The sequence below is a fragment of the Cynoglossus semilaevis genome, chromosome 15 (assembly GCF_000523025.1).
Source record: "Cynoglossus semilaevis isolate Cse_v1.0 chromosome 15, Cse_v1.0, whole genome shotgun sequence".
NCBI classification, from domain to species: Eukaryota; Metazoa; Chordata; class Actinopteri; order Pleuronectiformes; family Cynoglossidae; genus Cynoglossus; species Cynoglossus semilaevis.
Window position 1 is genome coordinate 15,944,188 of NC_024321.1, and position 15,050 is coordinate 15,959,237.

At 40.7% G+C, this 15,050-nt stretch overlaps 1 protein-coding gene across 1 annotated transcript in view; it reads right to left on the reverse strand.

Annotated features, from left to right (window-relative positions):
* pdlim7 (PDZ and LIM domain 7) overlaps positions 1–15,050 on the reverse strand; it is a 50,994-nt gene that overhangs the window by 32,390 nt on the left and 3,554 nt on the right. The window contains exons 3-4 of the mRNA XM_017039320.2: positions 13,634–13,732; positions 3,849–4,000 (exon numbers count right to left, since the gene is read on the reverse strand). Of these exons, the coding sequence (XP_016894809.1) occupies positions 3,849–4,000; positions 13,634–13,732 (251 nt within the window). The remainder of the gene's footprint in view (positions 1–3,848; positions 4,001–13,633; positions 13,733–15,050) is intronic.

The following is a 15,050-nucleotide window of genomic DNA, read 5'->3' on the forward strand; positions in this document are numbered from 1 at the left end:
AATCACACATACGCTGACCTACCATCTACCACACACTCCTTCTAAGGCACTTAACACATCAGAGTTTAGTGCCTGACATTATCTGCAGAGAGGGGAAGAAAAAGAGAAAAAAAAAGTGCAACATCAGCACTGCGTTTGTGAGCAAAGAGCAGCATTTCATTTTTTTTTCCTCCCCCATCTCCTGAGCCAACCGCAGAATCTAATCTCTGACATTAAAACACACATTAGACATAAAGGTTGAGTCGAGGTTTTTTAATATCTTCAAGTCTTTCAGTTTGTTTCTAAGCACGGCCTTCTTTCAAGTTTCTTTTTTTTTAACCTTTTCTCCATTAGTCAATCCTTTCCTTTTCTGAGCAGGGATATTTATATAAGATATAAGAACCTTGGCTCTTAGTGTCAGCACTTCACTGATTAACACCAACGGGTTTCCACAGAGATTTGATGGTGGTACTGCAAGTCAAAAATAAAAACTCGATTAGAGTTTATCTGTCACATGTTATTATTTATCAAGTTCTTCTTTATAAAAGCTAGCAAGAATGTGGCAAAATGTTTTTTTTTTCCAAAGTGTCAAACCTGATGGATTTTATGTTAAGTTTTATATGTAAGAAAATCTACTTTACTTTTATGACCAGAAACTAAGCTTTTTCAGAGATGGACTAAAAGCCATCATTCAATGAAATTTCAAGGGCAGCTTTAGATGCAGTACAACTGCTGACCATCAGGGGCTGTTAGGAAAAATGTTGCCATCAATTATACAGAAATGCTCTTTCAATATTTTTTTTACCAGAATAAAATCCCATAGAAATGTATTATTTGTCTATTAATCTTCTACAACTTTGTCATTTCTGCCTCGCCGGGGAAGATGGTGCCGATCTGGACAACGGTCTGGCGACAGTAGGGCAACACCCTGGGCAATTCAACACTATTCATCATGGAGCCACGTATAGAGGTAAACAAACGTTTACACCCACACCTTTGGACAATCTGTAGAAAACAATTTATTCCATTTCATGTTTTTCGTCTGTGGGAGAAAACCGGTGAACATACTAGAGGAACAGAAAAACTCCAGATAAAAAAAGACTAGGAATTAAACCAGTGAAGTGGAGGTTCTTTTTGCTGGAAGGCAAAAACACAAATCCCTCTTTCCCGATGTGGCCCAAAAACCAGAGCAGCTTTGTGATTCACAAACTCTGGGCTTAAAAGATGACAGTAAGTGGGAAATGAGAGGGTTGAGCCTTTTTTCCTCCAATATAATTCTCCCCTAACCTAATTACTTCTGTTTCTGATTGTTATGTAGTAAAAGACCCAATAAACAGCCTTTAAACAAAAACAGCGATTTTTGCAGAGAAATCCCCGAAAAGCCTCTAAAGTCTTTGGCCGTGCCTCGGCTCTCATCTGGAAAGTAATTCGAAATACATGTGGCTCTTCTGACTCGACAAACTAAGTGTACGAAGCACATTTGTCAAGCCATAACAGCTGAGTCTATTGGCAGGAAACAACAGAAGGAACTGGATGTGAAAATAGCTCTGTTACAGCTGTGATCACAACCTCTACACTTACGAGTATCACAGAATCAAAATGAGTCCCGTGACGGCAGCCAGGCAACTTTATTACTTAGCGAGTCAATAGCTTCTCCTTTTCTGGAGACATAAGACTCTTGAATGGTTTCCTTCCATCTTTCTCAGGGAGGGGAGTATTTTTTCTTATAATTAAGTCTGTGATGAAATGCATTGGCCTGCAGGCTGGGAAGATACTTTATCAGTGCGGAATTTCTGGCAGCCATTATGCGAGCAGGTATGAGAGCTGCCTCGTACTGCACTCGGTAATAAACCGATTCCACATTAGAATATTACATTCCCTGGCCCACACTGAATAACATCGCATTGTAAAATGGAGAAACCATTTTTTCCAGAATCATATTCCTGAGGCATATTACAAATTTCACCGTCTCCTACAAAAATAGTACTTCCCCCCTGATCAAAGAACCGACTGTGGAACCGACAGCACTCGACTTTCGGACTATTTCTCTGCTGCTCTTGCTTTTTTTAAAGATACAAAGGTTTGACTTTGTGAAACGGAGCAAGGAGAAAATTAACGGTGTTCATGTCTATTTTAGTAAATGTGGTGTTTTATATTATTTTATATCCGGCAAGTATGTTTTTCTCATAGGTACTTCAATTTAAAGTGATATCAAAAAGACAAACAAACTACTGAAAATTAGGTTGTAATATTTGTAAAATAAAGAAATATTCTAATAAACTTTTTCATTTTTCTATGCTTTGTTTACTTACTATTTCTTTTTGAGAGACGGAAAATTCTCTCTGATTTTTAGTATAATCTACCTTCATTTGCATTATTTATATAGAGCTACATTACATTTATAATATTAATCGTGTTATATATTATAGTATATTAAACCCTGGGAAATTTTTAAACCCCATTGAGATCACACCAAAGTAGGCCCACTGGGTGGCAGTAATGAAGCTAAAAAGGATGCCGACCGAAGAAAAACAATATGACATAGAGTAGGAAAAACCAAACAAAGAATCTAAATCCAAATTGGTAACTACTAGTTAACAATATCACCATAAGATTTAAATATTCCAATAAAACCTTTGCTTGTGTGACAGAATAAAATCTCAAGATTAAATCAAGATTTTAAGCCCAGAAACAAAAAGTACTCCTGTGGTAAAGTTGTACTTTGTATGCATCAGGGGAGAGTGTCACTTAAGTTTTCTAACAGTCTGATTTGAGAAAAGCAGCCACAGAGGTCAGCCAGCAGCTGGTGCTTTAAAACCCCAGGAGAACAGGTGGATTTTCTTCCTGTATCTAATCGTCAGTCAAAAGTCTCTCTGCATAAACATACGACTTGTTCTTGTCAAAATGTTTTGGCCGGGTTACAAGAGGAGACAGAAATATATCAACAATGTTCCAACACGTAGTAGAGGAGCGGTTGGTGCTCTTGCCTTACAGCAGTGGTTCTCAATTATCGTCTGTCATGCCCCCTAGGGGACAGACAGTTTTTCCACATGCCTCGCCCTGATTTGAAATATTATTAAGAACCTGAAAATATGTATTTTCTTATCTCTACTAACCACTGTGTGTGTTTTCTCCTACAGCTGATTAGGTTAGCTGTTCACTCTAAACTGAACATAGTTGTAAATGTAGGTGTGAATGGTAGTGAATTCTAGCCTATTTGTGGCCAACTGACGGACTGGTTAACCATCCAGACTGTAGGCGCAGAGACTGCTGGGATTGGATCAAACTCATCCATGAAGAGAAAAAACTGAACACCACTTCACAAATAACGGAGGGACAAAAGTATCTATAGCACCCCCTACAGGAGGAGGAGGAGCTATGTACATTTTTTAATTGGGTCTACATGTGGAAATGTCTCAAAAACATTTTTTTAATTTGAATGTGTTGCAAATGCTCGATTAAAAAATAAATCTGTAAACCTCTCTAGCAGTTTTTGAAAATTCTTGTTTACAACTGTTTAGGAAAAAAAAAAAGATGAAATGGGACAGATAAACAACCTCCGGCAGATAAGAATTACTCTGGCAAGTCAGGTTTGTGACTTATGAGTGTACATTTGATCCAGTTCCAAATCTAAAACTGACTCAAGCATCAGTAAAGTAAATAATGGAATGCGTCTGCGACCATCTGTCATATTGGGCCAAGATTCAAGGACACTGTGCTATCTCATTTTTTTCCCAAAGTAAGACTTAAAGAGGAAATGTGCTTTTTTGCTGATTTATGCTGCTGACCAAGATAAAAAAGGAGGGTGAGTGATCGCAGAGAGGTTTGCAGCATCCCCCCACTACCACCACCACCACCAGGTGACTTACTTGCTTTGTATGAGGGTGAGGGAGTCCGTCACAGCTCTGATCGTGTTTTGTGCCTCCACGTGAGTCATGTCCTCCGCATTGGAGTCGCTGATGGACACCACCCAGTCACCTACACCGACACCAGCCTGAGCGGCCTTGCCTCCTGGGGTCAGCTGGAGGAAAAAGAAGAGTCAAGCGTGAAAAAAAAAATTGTACAATTCTTTACTGATGACGTTATGTGAATAGCTTAACAAAGGCCAATATCTGCTTCCAGCATTACTGTGTCCCAGTGCAAAAAGCAGAGACCATGAAGAAATGCTTCGGTGAGTTTGGAATGGAATTTTTTTTCTAAATCTAAAAACCTCAAGCTTTAAGGTGTAGACACGGGTACCCTTATCTAAAAGTACAGATACCTTTGTTGGACAGAAAAATACCTTTTGTGTCCCAGTGAAACTTCTGGGATACCATATGTTTCTAGATATCAGCAAGTTCCAAAATGGGGGGCGTGGAGTTATTTCAGGGGAAGGGAGTAGCTATTCCAAGTTTTAAATTGGGGCTCACCAATTATCAGCATCCTTCTAAATATATGTTGGGTCCAAAATGGGGGCCATGGGCTTATTTCAGGGGAAGGGAATAGCTATTCCAAGTTCTAAATTGGGGCTCACCAATTATCAGCATCCGACCTCAAGGTCATATATTTTAAAAGTCCTTACCAGAGCCTCTCCATTAGGCTAAGTATTAATCTCACCATGAATGTACAATTCAGTACACACAAATTTATGTATTCTACAATTTCAAACCGAGAGCAAGACGGTTCCCTTTGTCCCCTGCAGAGGGTGCCCTAAACACTACACGAACATTTTATCCCACGAGATTAAATTCACCAAAACTATGTTCGCTTTGTATAAATTGAATCCCTAACTCCATCAAACTGTTCCCACTGGAACAAGTCATACATTTTACTTACTCTTAAACTTCCAAAGTTCTAAAAGTGTAGGTGTCGCTTTCCACGCAGCGTATCAGTAAACCTCAAAGCGAGTGCAGGAAATCTACAGCTCTCTGAAGTCTTGTGTGTTTGACTCTGCCGCAGCGTTCTGTTAGGACCACTTAATAATCACCTCAGGGAGTCTCTGCGTCTGGCTCCAACAAGCTGCTCGAGATATTTCACTCAACGCAGCCAGCAACAGACATTGCATGTCATCATGATGTCATCAGTCATCAGTGTGTAATTTGGTGCAGATGGAATTCGCTGAAAACCATATGTTACGCTGAGTCACACCATTTACAGGAACAAACCATCCACTTTTCCCCTCTCGAGACAGGTAAGTCATTGACCCGTGTCACTGACAAAAGCAAGACGTAACCCTGTTCTGGTGGAACACAGACTGCAGACACGCTGAGTCACAGCTTTGCAGGCGATAGGTTATGAACACGTAGAACATGCCCCAGTCTGCACAGGAAGTACATTCAATTGTAGTGGGTTGTGATGGTGGTTTTGTAACCGCGGACAAAGGCTCTAATTATTCAAAAATAAAATTTTTGGGAGAGTCGAAACATTTTTTTCTGTTGTCATAGAAACAACATGAGTTAACCTCAGTCTTGATATAAAACCATTGCACACACCCTTTATTGACCACCGCAGCAGTGACATGTTCATTCATGTTAGTTCGTGTGTGATACCGACGTGCATTGATAAACAAAAGAAACTAACGACTAACAACAGCCTTTGACAATCTTCAATTATTCACAAAGTACAATGGAAGCTTTGAAAAAAAAACACAAAAAAAACAGGCCTGTCAAATAATAATCTGATTAATCCCAGGGCAGCTTCCGATTAATTGCAATTTATCAGAATCAGACAAAAATATCTGCGTTAAAAAAAAAACTTAAAAGAAAATACATAAAACATAAATGCATAGTGGTAATGAAAATAATTATAATAAGGGGGGGGGGCATTTATAGATAGACTTGCACAGGGGCAGTGCCACGGTTTTTTTTTTTTGGTAATGGTTTTTGTCAGCTTCCCTGTGTGGCTTAATAAAAATCCACACTGGTGTCACATTTTACGATAACTAAGTACAAAGTGTTCAGGATCTGATAAAGGAGCCAGTGTTGGGATTTCTGGCAAACCTCTTTTGGGATTAGTCTGTGATGTCGCGGATTCCTGCCAATGTTAGCTCATCAAAAACTCCGAGGACCTAGAGGTTCAAATCAATACTTTTCTGCCACGTCACGGTGAATTATCACACTGGGGTACGACTTTGAATTTGCACTTTAAACATTTGGATATTTGTGAGCGAGAGAGAGAGGGGTAAAAAAAGGTGATACGGGGTGTAAAAATGACGACAGTGCAAACTGAATAACATCTCCGTGCTACGCGGTTTGAGCCAGCCTCGAATCAAACAGCAGCAGCAGAGATAAAAATAGGAGGGAATGCATTCCTCGTGGGCAATCCAAACTACACTTCTTTTACTGCCCAGTTTGAACATTACATTTACTGCATTTGATTTGCACAGTGGAAGCAATTAAAGTTGAAAAGAAATCATTCCCCCAGTTTAGAAAAGGCTTCAAAGAGTTCAAACAAATTACACTGGAGGAAAGCATCTATGGTATGGACATGTGACGTATCCTTAAAAAAAAACACAGAGAGAGAGACAGCCTGGCATCGTGCCACAGCTGCAGAACTGCCTTCATTTTTTGACTGGTTATACCAGCTTGTAAAACCTTAGTACCTTAAGGTACAACAACAATTACTGTGTTAGTTTTAAACAACAACTAAGCAACAGAAGCACCACCAGAGTCTCCAGGGAAAGTAACACATTAGAAAGTCTTTAATCTCCGGAAGACGCAGTACATACAATCACTGTATGTAAATATGGGAAGAAACACAACGCATTAAAAATATGTTGACCTGAAATCTCCCCAAGGAGGCAAGAAGAAGACTCAACATCAAAGGTCTGGTGTTTAAACACCAAAGAAGAAGTGAGGTAGGAGAGTTAGCAAGATTCTTTGACTTTAAAAAAAGCCTCTGAGGATACTTGATAATGGAAGCGATAAATATTTTTTAAAAAGAAAATGAGTGAAATGCAACTTGGACATTAACATGTGAAGGTGTAGAGTGGTCAATGTTATGGTTTAAGGACCAACAGGGCAAGGGGTACAGCTCCACAGACTGGCTAGCGCTCAACCATTAGCATACCCAGCCAAAATCCAAGAAAAAAAAAAAAAGAAATGACTTGATTTGAGTTTCAGGGTTTAAAAATATCACATATATTTAGAATTATATTTGCTTATAAATTAATTGAGTATTGTAATCACACACAAATATTTGACATGTGGAGAGCTGTGTGTCTCAATCAGGCGCCATCTGCGTTTGTTGACATCATTTTTCTTGTTCCAATAAGGTCTTTTTTCTGTTTATTCGCAGCCACATAAACAGAGCTAGTACATTAATCTTACTGCATGCCAATATCTCCCATTTGATTGACAGATCTGCACAATCGGTGACATCACAGGCACAGAACCTGCTGTCGACGCTCGTTTGAGGCAAGTTCACTCTTTGCCGACCAATAAATATCAGTTGAGAGACAAAGAAGTGAATATAAGAACCCGGACGGGCCCTGGAGCTTGTATGTGCACGTACAAGCAGCACCCCATGAGTTGAGTTAGTGATGGACACAAACACCTGTGCTCCTGGCTCAGGTTCAGAGTGCAGCTGCTGCCTCACTTGAGAAGGCTGCCGTTAAAGTTGCTGCGCTCAGTCCTTTGGTTGGTAGGAGGCCGACAGAAACCTTACACCTCCCCCAGCAGTTTGTCAATACACCGAAGGACAGTGGAAAACACGTATTTGACCAAACTTACTTCGCTGCACCTCGCAAAACGCAAAGCTGTAGCACCGTTGATGTATGACGACATCACAGTGCGCTGAGTCAGCGCCTCTGATATAAGCCGTCCAATAAGAAAAATGGCCTCATCCTGTCAGGAATGACTTGGTGCAAACAAGATTGGACCTCATTTTATACCAGTTGTATCATTTTTTTTATTTATGTTTTTTTTTTTTGAAGACTAAAAGTATTCACAACTGCAACATTTGCTTCAATGTCAGTTTCAGAGCTTTTTTTTTTTTTTTTTTGGCAAAGCTGTGGATTGATGTCCTTCTGGTAAGATATCATATTTCAAAGAATTAGCCAGCCTTTCAGAGTGCAACATCTTGAATTCACTTTTGAAGTGCTTTCAGTGACCGACCTAGGGGGTGAGCCAGGGTCCCTCGTTCTTGCTCTCAGCTGGAAGGAGCTTCTTTTTTTTGATTAAAATAATAATACTCTTGCTTTTATGTACAGCTCCGGATATATTGGTCGTGTAATTCTGCACCAGCTCACTTTTATTCTTTCCACGGCTATTTGGGGGCCGCGAGACACCCTGTCCTTACATCACTCACACAGCACAGCTGATGCAAAGCCATAAATACCCCTCTGAGAAATGGAAATCCAAACCTTCAAGTATGTGTTTGCCCCGTTATGACTGCAGTGGTTCACCTAGCGGCACCAACTCACCCTAAAACACCACAGCTCTGATCACAATATGAGATGTTTACATCTTAAGAGCATCATAAAAAAAATAAAAAACACTCCCTATGGGCAACCCATCTGTAAAGAACTGCATTATTAAGCCACCCCCTCTTACCCCACCCCACCACCAGGGCTCACTTCACCTAACTTTGCCTTTGCAATGAGTCTAAGTGGTGACGTTGAACGGGAGGCGTACGGCTCGGCACCGCAGCAACAGAAGGCAGAAAAGCCAGACGAACCTTTAGACAAGATTTAGTGACACGTCCAGCTGCGGAGGCTGAAAGATGACAAATTTACAAATCTCTGCGCTCACATGTTGGCATGACATCATCGGTAATTTCCTGTGAACATTTGATTTCTGTGGCATGCCAACAGAAACCAGATGGTAACATAATGTTTATGCAATCACTAGTACAAGATCTGAGGCAGATAAGTGAAGGAACGTCCCAACAGGGGGTTCAGGGCAGAACCAGACTGTGGTATGCTCGAGTGGAACCGAGCAAACAGGACTTTTTTTTTTTTTTCCCTAATTTTATGCCTGAAACAGAATCTTGGCACAAACGCGTGGAAAGAGACTTCATTTGACGTACGAAAACTACCATCTTCAGTCAAAGAACAAACATGATAATGGTGTGGGAATAGTTCCCAACATGGTAATGGCAGCGCGGGCAGTTTCTGAAGGCAGAATCAAAGAGACCAGAACTCAATGGGCAGTGTTATGATTCTAGAAGAGCAGCTTTTAAAAAGAAAGGACAGACGAGTCCAAGACATGGATGAACTTTTGACTCGCATTTCAGAGAATAATCCTGACAATGACTTGATGTTAGAAACTCTAATATATCTATTAAAAATGTTACCATTTCAACGCAAACCATTTTCAATTGTAACTCATGTTAATTTCTATGAATATACAAACATGCGACAAATGCCTAGTCCTATCAAAAGACAAATGGGTCATGTTAAGAACTTACAAGTAATTTACTGCAACTACGGTATATTTTTGAAGATTTTTGAAGTTTGGCTGTGCTATAAGCCAAATATGCATTTATTCTTTTTTTAGGGGGGGTCTAAATCCAAAATACCTTGGACTCATGTCAATAATGTGTAGAAAAATGGGGAAAAAAAATTTAAATTAACTAAAATAAACCAAAACAGTTCACATCCACCTGCAGTGAACCATTCTGGTTCATTTGTTGGATCCTGTGCTAGCTTGTAGCAGAAGCTTTGCAGCCTCTCTACCTCAATACAATTTCTTATTTTCCCCTTTAAAATCGGAATTTTGCCACTGTGCAGTATTGAGTAAGTCTGACTCTAGTTGAATACCAGTGATTACAAAAAGTCCAAATCCCGACAAAAATGCCTCTGTACAAAAGGCATCTGCCTTGTTCAGACTAGGATTTGTATTTCCTTCCACATTCAAACAACATAGAGATGGTTCCTGTGAAGCACAGTGTGGTGTTCTGTTACACGCTGGGCTTTGACCAGTTTTATGAAGACAGTTTTATTAGTTTGACTAAAAAAAAAAGGGACAAAGTAAATTCTCAGTTGAAAACTTCTCAAACCTAAAACGTCTGTGAGGAAGTTGACGAGCGCCAAGAAGTGGGACAGTGTTACAGAAAAGTGTCAAAAGTTATCTACATAGTTTTCACTTGATAAATGGCTTTATTCATCTTGTGATGGGTCAAAGCGTGACTTTACAGTTTGTCTTGGCCTGGTCTGCTTCTCTCTGAAGTCACTGCAGAAGTATTCCACAGAGACTGGGGGAGTCCATCACGTGGATTAGCAAAGCCAGTGTGGAGGACATGTGGACACAGAGGGGAGACAAGGAGATGGTCTGTTGGCAGTGACCGGGGTGGACACATAAAAAATCTCAGGAATGCTGGGGAAAACACGCTCGGGGATGGAGGAGGAAGGAAAAGAAACATGAGCGTTGGCAGAGCGAGGAAACTGAGTGACGCACAAGCGGGTGATAAGTCACCAGACTCGCGGCTTTCCAGGTTCATAAAAGTCGATGAGAACAATAACTACTGTTACTTTTTATCAAATAAATTATGACACAACCTCCAGCCTGTGAGACTAAATATAATTTAACTAAATCATTACTGTGTAAATCCTGTCCAATCGTCGTCTCGTTTTCCGCCCCTAAAAAACACTTGGCAGATTGATTCCTCCTGACTTACTGCTTACACTCTGTATAACCAACAGCTTCCAACAAGGTTTTTGTCCCGTCATTACACATGTTCCTCACTGCGTAATCTCTTTTAGCCGACTGTCAGAGTCCAACTACTTATCCCATCAAGTGCTAGTCTGTGAAGGATGAGACCACACATTAAAGTCATCGAACCTAAGCTCAGTGAGTACATGCTTGACTTTTCCTCCCGTTACTCGGGGATACTGTATATCTCCCCCGGTTTAGATCCCTACGCTGAGCTGTTTCCACCCACCCTGACTGTGTGATTCACTGTCTAACTTTTTATGACAAGCTGGAGGAGAAGCAACAGTCCCTGAAAGGTAAAAAAAAAAGAGAGAACATGTCACATCCTCATTACTCCTGCACACCCTGAGGCCTGGGTCACATAGATATTAGCCACTGACCGGTTGTTAGGCAGGGGGGAAAAAAATTGGTTTTATTTTTTCCATCAGACTGGGGGCAGCTGTGAATCTTACATGAAACTGCCTACGTTGACCAGAGGTCTGACAAGATATATGGAAAGGATGGTGCAATGTGTGAAACACATTCCTGCCTCAGCAATGAAAGTATTCAGCATAAAATGTGCATTTTTCTTTCCACCAAAGTCATAGTATGATGAGCCACTAATGGCACTGAGGCATAAACTGGTATTTGGACATATTTTTGGGAGGGATGGGGGCATTTAATTAAAAAAAAAAAAAAAAAATTCACAAAAGTCATGATAAAGCGTGCTGTTTCAGGTGATTATTTTGTTTGTTTTTATTTTTTATTTTTGTGCAAAAGTAATAATTTAGTAATAATTTTTATTTCTAATAAAATAGTTTTTCAGCCATTTTTTTTGTCATCAGTCATGGTATTCTATGAGGACCAGGTAGAATGTTTTTGACATTTTTAATCTTTTTTTTTTTTTACAATTTTGCACATAGTTATAGTATTTTGGGTTTGTTGGTCAATTTTATTGATACTCCAAACTATGCATTTACACAGGTAATTCAAGACAGCTCTTTCTCACCTATTGCTGATAATTCAAGACAGCTCTTTCTCACCTATTGGCCATTAAACGTCAGACCGTGTGCCAACAAAAACATGTCCTTTGTTTTGGAGTTTTGGTCGAATTACATTACAGTGACATCTGTTTGTCTTTATACTTGCATATGATCGTGATTCTTGTGAGGCATCTAAGGAGGAACATTGTGTTTTCGGAATGCTGAGCCTGTCGTTGAGTGCAGCAGAAACAAGACAAGTACTGACAAGGCCAATGAAAACTGCTATCCTCACTATGGTATTACTCACACCTCAACGTGATGTTGCTGTCACACAGACACATTGTATATACAGCTGTCTAAGCAGAGCACCGCACTACAGTTCGTCATTCCGCAGCCGTTTTTCGGCTCATTATTCTTCAATTATGCAACTGTTCTTGGTCACAACTTATAAATAAGGGCCTGACCGCATGGATAAATGTGCACCGATGACAGTATTTTATGGCTGCTGGTAGGAGTGGAGAAAGAACTGACGGTAAATACTCACTATATAGCTATCAAAACCCAGATTATTTTTGACATAGTACACTGTAAATGTTTAACAGAGGAGATAAATTCATATGCAACCCAGTCTAGAAGTTATAGTCCACACAGGCTGCTGTCTAACAATACCAGTGGAGAATAGGGGTATAGTGAAATACCAGCTCTGTGTGGCCAAAACTGGAACGACTTTTATACGCCTGAGCATACGTGTGCTACTGCGAGAACGTGGCTGTGTATTTGTCAGGCAAAGCAGTAGCAGCCTTGTACATATAAGGCCTGGAAAGTCATTGGGACTCTCTTCAATAACAAAGGCAGTTTATAGCGTATTTGTAAGGTCATTCAGTGTAGACATAATGACCCAAGAAGGAGAGAGAACACAGCGCCACAAAACAACTGACAGTAAGTCAGTGAGACCAGTGAATACTTTTAATCCACAGTCTGAAAAAAAAAGCCAACAAGTTCCAGAGAAATAATTGCCTGGTCTCATGTAGCTATGTCAATATTTTTTTTTTCGGATTACAATCCTAGTTTCAACATTATCTATCACATTGTTTCCAAAAGACTGGGTCAGGACCCTGAGGTGGGTCACGAGAGATTTTTTTTTTTTGGGTCGTCTCGCATTTTGTTTCCCAGGAGTTTACGAATAATGTCTATTGACTTTTTTTTTTTTTTTAAGTTTGGGAAACACTGATCTATCAGATGTAGTTGCTGCATGCTAAGGAAAAGGGTGCTCTAACTGCATTTTAACCTCCTCTTTTTTGCCTTCAGTAAAAAAGGATACTTCTGTTAGCTGTTCAGCGAGTAGCCGTCACAACCAAAAAGCATTTTAAAAGCAGCATATTTCAGGTTAATGAGTAGCCGTCACAACCAAAAAGCCAAAATTTTAAAAGCAGCATATTTCAGGTTAAATAAAGGCTTTAATAAGGCTGCCGTTTTTGACCATTGTGTCGCTGAACACCACTGTATCTGCAGATGTTGTTTACTAGTCCAAGTGCACTTCTTTAGCAGACCCCAGGCCAAAGGTGTTTATGTCATTAGCTGTTAGTACAGAAGCTAAACAGTCCAGGACGGACAAATATAACAGACGAGCGGCTAAAGAGAGTCGCAGGTTCGGTGGTTCCCCAAATATGCCGTTTTTTCCATTGTGGCATCTCTTGATTCCTAGTACAAGAGGAACCTGACTGCTTATTCAGTTGCCACTTTTTTTTTAGAAGTAAGTATTTGTAAGTAACACAGAAAGGAGCTAGTTTACGCAACACAACAAGACTGTGAACAGCAGGTGTGTATGTGTTTTTTGGAGACTCTTGGTACTTTTGAATTTCTAAATATCTCTGCAGGTTCAACGTGTCACATAATCATCACTCATCGTATTTTTTACAATCTATACAACCCAATCTTCCACGGACTCAAAAAAATTGACTTTTAAAGCTAGTTTTTAAGATAACGGTAACAATGAGGCGAAGAACTCTGCGATCACAAAGGGCAAGGAAACACAAAAGCAGATGACAAACACTTCCTTACCCTTGACACGGTGAGGGGCATGCTGAAGTCCTTTCCACCCTGCAGCCTGAAGCCCCACGGCGCTGGGCCGATGAGGGTTACGGAGTATACGTTCATCGCCTTCAGGAAGACAAAGAAGGAAACGCATTCAAAATCCAAACATCCCATTTTCCTTCACCATTTTGCTGCCTGCTGCTTGTCGGCAACTGTCTTACACAAACATGTGTTCGGTGTCTGTGTGGATTAAATCTTGAATAACTTTGCTGCATAAAAAGATTAAATATGCCCTTTGGTAAAAAAAAAAGAAAAGAATGAATTTTCCTCTAATATTTGCAGATGAGAAATACCAGCGGTGCCGTGCTGCCGGGACACGGGACTCAAACATTTATCAGACAAACTAATGGGTTGTCATCCCCTGTGTTCTATTGTGAGGAGAACATTTATACACAGGAACAGTTGAAAGTAAACTAAAGTTTACTTCCACACAAAATGAGTAATACAGCCAACGTCGGCATCATTAATCACACGGACGTAAGGAACGGCGGCGATATTCAACAATTACTTCTTTTTTTTTTTCGGTCGGTGACTGGAGGAGGAAACTCGTTTTAATCACTTCATCATTTATTCATTCAAAATTAATTAGAATCAAACACAGGCGCACTTCCCACGGAAATACAACTGGCCTCGATATTTATTAAAGTTTAACACTGTTACTCCAGCTGTGCAATCATAAAAAAAAATGTCCTGACCGTCTCCTCACATTAACAGTGAATGACATGGCACTAAATAACCTGGGAATTTTAAGAAGCAAGAGCAACTTGAGACACAGGGCCGTGTCACCGGTGCTAGCTGGAGTTTTACAGCTGTACTACTGACCCCTGTACCTGAACCCCCCGACCACCGCTGCCACTCCTGCAGCCACATTCCTACCAGGTGTCACTGCCCTTCTTGACACACTGCCAGGCACCAAAGACACCCCAACACGCCAGACCTACCTTGTCCTCAAGGTCCGGCCACTAGCCCAAACCTGGGAGTTCAGTAAGCTGGGGCAAGCAGATTCTCTCTCTGTTGGCAGAGCCTACTCCGCCTCGACACTGTCTGTGACACAGGCAAGCCCTAGCCTCTCCTCACTCCTCAGAGGCTATATAAGGAATGTAAAACTACACCAAACTATTTCAGCCCAACACCCACATGAGTCACAGAGAGGGGGGGAGTGAAGGAGAAGGAGGAGGACGGAGCTAGGCAACATCAGCTAACCCCTATATTCTGGCTCCTGCGTTGAAAGTAAAGGCATCTATGAACGCAACATAACATGAAACGCATTAGAGAAGCAGCGGGCGAGCGCCGCTGAAATGAAACCCCGGGACCTTTTTCATGGACTTTTCACATTCTTTTCTATTTGGGGTGGGGGGGGGGGGGGGGAGGGAAAGCCAACCAG